Raw genomic sequence first — 4,650 nt, forward strand, 5'->3', positions numbered from 1 at the left:
TCAGCGGAATCGCGAACGAGCCGTGCCAAGAATCAACGAGAATTAAACCTAAACGCGATTTTATCCTATAAATATATTTATACAGTTTTTTCCCCCTAACTACAAACTATTTACATTATATAAATATTTTATATATATATACCGTACAATATATCTATATAAATATTTTCGTATGTTTAGTAATGTACAACTTTATATACACAATTGGACTACGGCTCGCTCGCAATATCATAGGTCGAATCGCATCTCGATTTCTTTTTCCTCTTTTATCAATGCGATAGTACGTATTCGCAATAAATATATATATATATATACCTAAAAACAGCTAAGTCTAACGACAATAGTTGACGTATAATATAGAATATATTTAATATATATATATGTACGCAGTAACGTAGCAACAACGCAGTGGTGACGATAGTAATAGTAATAGTAGTAATAGCGCTATATTTTCTAATATATATGAATATATAGTCGCACGGAGTGGTGTAGCGAGATAGTTAACTAGTCTGTAATCTCTATATGTGAACGTCACGGTCCTTGACGCGTGGTATTTAAAAAAAGGAAAAAAAAAACGAGAATAAATAATTCGAGGCAAGTAACGGTAGAAATAAATTAACGAAGCGCGAGACCGTGTTTAATTAAATATCTAATTTATACATATGCGAGGAAAATGAATACTCGTAATAAATACTCGTACGCGTCATCGGTCGCGGGCGATAATAATTTTCGTTCGAACACTACGTAAATTATACTATAAATAATAATCGCGCTGATGACGATATAAAAACGAATCGGCGATACGCTCGAGAGCGAATTTTACTATAGCGCCTCTTAAAGCTATCGAAAACGTCTATATTAATCTAGAGTCCCTTTTCACGGGCACGTAAGTCTTTCGCGGGAGGAAAAACGAAATTTCTCGTTTCCTATGCCCTTTTTTTCTTCATCGCTACCACTTCGAACGAACGGAGGAAGGAAAGTGCGAACACCGATTTCTGCGATATTTCCCCAAGTCATCTGATCGCACACTCGAATCCGCGAGGGTCAGACGACAAGAAGCGTAATTAAATGAGTGAAAAACGCCGTGGTAAGACAACAATATTTTCCCCTTTTATTCTATTTACGTATCTATTATGTTACAAGGTGCTTTTACGCGGCCTGCTCTTCGTAGAAACGCGTTTATGATATTTACAGAGAATATTTATGAGAAAAGGGGCTGAGAATACGAAATACGCGAAGAGGGGGGAGGGAGGGATGATGATGATGATGAACGACATAACGAAAAATACTGTCTGTACACTGCGAAGAGAGCAAAGATCGCCCGGAACGTCGCGAGATTCCGAGGATCCTTTACAGGCGACGTAAAACGGTTTCTTTAAAGCTGCGTAGTGTCTCGTTATCTTCCACGGCGTTTTTCGTTTTCTTTTTTTCCCATTTTTTAGCTAAATTGACGTCTAAGCTCGCGCGGCGATATTACCGCGCGCAGCTTTTAATTTCACCTAAATACGCATCGTTTTATCCGCGTGTGTGGAATTGGACTATATTTAGGAATAAAGTACTACAATAGCGTCGTGCGAAGCGTGTTTTGCGCGACCAAGGGCGCCTCCGAACGGGCGGATCCTTCATTCCTTTCTGGGACACAATTCGGTCTTTTGCTTTTCCTTTTTTTAATTTTTATTCCTCGAAAGCCGATTCGCGTGGAAATTTCTGCTCGTATCGTGGGATCCGGATCATGCATATCGCAAGAATTGTAAACATCGAAATTTACGGGTGCGTGAACTTTATTTTCCTTTGCCTCGGGGCGACCTCGATCTCACGCGAGTTACGTCACACGGCAACAGGCGCTGCGAATACACAGCCGAAGCCTTGGCTAAAAATTTCTCTAATCCTCCGTCTACTCTTCGCGCACGCATCGTGCGGTTTTCGCGCGTGGATGATGCGATTCTCTCTCTAAAAGGTCGTCAATAAATAGCGAACGTAAGTGATAATGGACACCGCGCGACGGTGACGTTCTCGATGACGGAGGTAGAAATTTTTGCTTAATGAATTTCTGCCTATAAACTGTACAGAGCGCACCATTCGGAATGCGCGCGATAAGTCTACTAGTTTACTTTTTACAATACGGGCTAATACGTGAACAATCGATTCGCCAACTCTTTTCGTCGAGAACAGATCGACCTTGGCGATAGATAGCCACTCGCGGACTTTACCACTTATTATGTGTTCTTTCTTTTTGGATCGCTCCAGTTTTCATTTTAAGCAGTGGTCATCTCCTGCAGGCCGTAACAGTGGACTCGCGTCTCCTCGATTGCTCTGCACCACTCCAGTGCAAATCCCTCGGGATCTTCGAGATAGTATGTCCTGTTCGGCTATAAACGAAAACATCAAAGTTTAGATATATTTGATATGTATACTTCAAATATATCTTCCATTTTTATATATAGAAATTGAATAGAAACGGAGACATCGAAAGGTGATGTCTCCCGATTTTAATCTCCATCCTTTTGTCAAAAAAAAAAAAAAAAAGGTACAAAAGGTATCGAATGCTCAATAATTTACTTTAACAATATTTGAAAACACTTACCGTATGGACGAAGAAGATCTTGAAATTCTTTGGCTCGACCCTCAGTTCTGGACTCCAGGGTATCTCACCCTTAAGAACATTATTAAAAGGATCGACGTAGTATAGATGTGGTCCGGTGGTAAGGAGGAGCATTCTCCGCCTGGCGAACAGGCCCTTCCTCTTATTGACGAAGCCCTGTTTCAGTATAAGATTGCCCTCGACGAAAGAGTGCCACTGATTCGTGGTGCGCTGTTTCTCTAGTCGCATCCTGATCTGTTCCGGTGTCAAATTGGCGATGTTAGCGCCGCTGTCGGATCTGTTGTTAGTGCACCTCCTCAGTGGCTTGTCCACGCTTGCGATTATCTCGTTGAAGAACGCGTTAACAGCGCGTTGCTCTGCGCCAGTACTGTTGTCATCATCGGTGTCTTCGGTACTCAGCCAGAGAAGCCTGGTGAGTTGTTTATGGTCCAGACCGGGTTCAAGATTATCAGGCACCCTGTATTGCGACCTCAACTCTTCTCGTTCCGACGTTCCGGGCAAGTACGGATAAATAGGCGGCGGTGTCTGCTCGTGAAGGGTCTCGAAGTCGACACCCTCGAAGAAGGGATGCGCCCGTATACTGGGATAACCAGCGCCGTGCTCGTCCAGAGCGCCCAATCGTTGCGTCGGCTCCAAAACGAGAAGCTGATTAACGAACGATCTGGCTAATTCACAGAAACCGTCCGGTATATCATACTCGAGTTTCAGGATCTTCTGGAACATCACGTACTCGCTCCTCGAACGGAAAGGCGGCAGACCAGCGACCATCTGGTAGACAAGACAGCCCAGGGCCCAGAGATCGGACGCTCTGCTCACGCTATTGTTGGTCAGCAGCTCTGGTGACACGTACTGAGCGGTACCGACGAAGGAACCGCTGCGTTCCCTAAAACGCTGTTGCTGTTGAGAGTCCGCGTCCGCGGGCGTCTCCGGGTCGTCCTTGAGGATCTTGGCGCAGCCAAAGTCGGTAATGAGCACGTGCATCTTCTCGTCCAGCAGGATGTTCTCCGGCTTGAGATCTCGGTGAATGATACCGAGCCCGTGCAAATATTCGAGACCGCGTAGGATCTCGGCCGAGTAGAACTTGGTGCATTCAATGTCGAAGGAGCCCACCTTGTTGATGTGAGGCAAGAGCTCGCCGTTCTTAGCGTACGACATGACAAAGTATAGTCTCTCCGCGTCCTGGAAGGTGCAGAACAGTCGCACGAACGAGTGTTTGGCGTCCGCGAGCATGTTCAGCACCTCCTTCTCGCGTTTCACGTACTCGGTCTTCTTCTGCTTGATTATATGACTCTTATCGCACACCTTAATCGCGTACTCCTTGTTGGTGTGGATATCCTTGGCAAGATAAACCTGTCGAATTGAAAAATTACAGATTCGTTATCCTCTTTTCGTATTTCTTGTTAGAAAACATTTCAATTTACGTTCGCATTAAGAAATTTCTTTCTTGATATAATATAATTAAATTAAATTTATGAAAACAATGAAGGGGAGGAGACTTACGGTGGAGAAGCTTCCTTCGCCGATCACCTTGCCGAAGATGAAGTCCTTCGGGGTACGCTTGTGCGTCGGTGGGTTGGTGAGGGACGGGTTCGTGGTCGGTGGAACCCGAGGCGCCAGGGTGCTAGGAGACGCTACCACACCGTTGTTCACGTCGTTCGTCGGTGGAGACATTTTGGACACCGGCCCCTCCACCGTTACTGCCGGCTGTGGCGAAACGGTAAGCGCCTGGTTCGCCACACGCTGCAAGAAGAAACACGACTTGTAAGACACACTGTCCGTGATCGTCTGACTATTCTACTACTTTCTTGCGCGTCGATAACGAATCGTTAAAATAGAATCTATAGCCTTATCGTTTCATGTAACTTTCTGCTGGTAGTGTTATAAATTTGATAAAGTGTCAAGTCAAGAGATCACGCGAGATCGAAAATAAACGTCGCTTCGCTTCTAATCGCGGAATTAATCTAAAATTGAGGTAGGTCTAAAATTCTTCGATCGTTTCCGAATTTAATTTAATAAAAAAAAAAAAAAAAAAAAAAATGAAACAAAAG

The 4,650-nt window shown here is 44.2% G+C and overlaps 1 protein-coding gene across 1 annotated transcript in view; it reads right to left on the bottom strand.

Annotated features, from left to right (window-relative positions):
• Positions 1-4,650, bottom strand: part of LOC108753363 (3-phosphoinositide-dependent protein kinase 1) — a 15,761-nt gene continuing 11,111 nt past the window's right edge. The window contains exons 2-4 of the mRNA XM_018494887.1: positions 4,103-4,342; positions 2,585-3,952; positions 1-2,369 (exon numbers count right to left, since the gene is read on the bottom strand). Of these exons, the coding sequence (XP_018350389.1) occupies positions 2,256-2,369; positions 2,585-3,952; positions 4,103-4,273 (1,653 nt within the window). The 5' untranslated portion in view covers positions 4,274-4,342 and the 3' untranslated portion in view covers positions 1-2,255. The remainder of the gene's footprint in view (positions 2,370-2,584; positions 3,953-4,102; positions 4,343-4,650) is intronic.

Source organism: Trachymyrmex septentrionalis, unplaced genomic scaffold (assembly GCF_001594115.1).
Source record: "Trachymyrmex septentrionalis isolate Tsep2-gDNA-1 unplaced genomic scaffold, Tsep1.0 scaffold69, whole genome shotgun sequence".
NCBI classification, from domain to species: Eukaryota; Metazoa; Arthropoda; class Insecta; order Hymenoptera; family Formicidae; genus Trachymyrmex; species Trachymyrmex septentrionalis.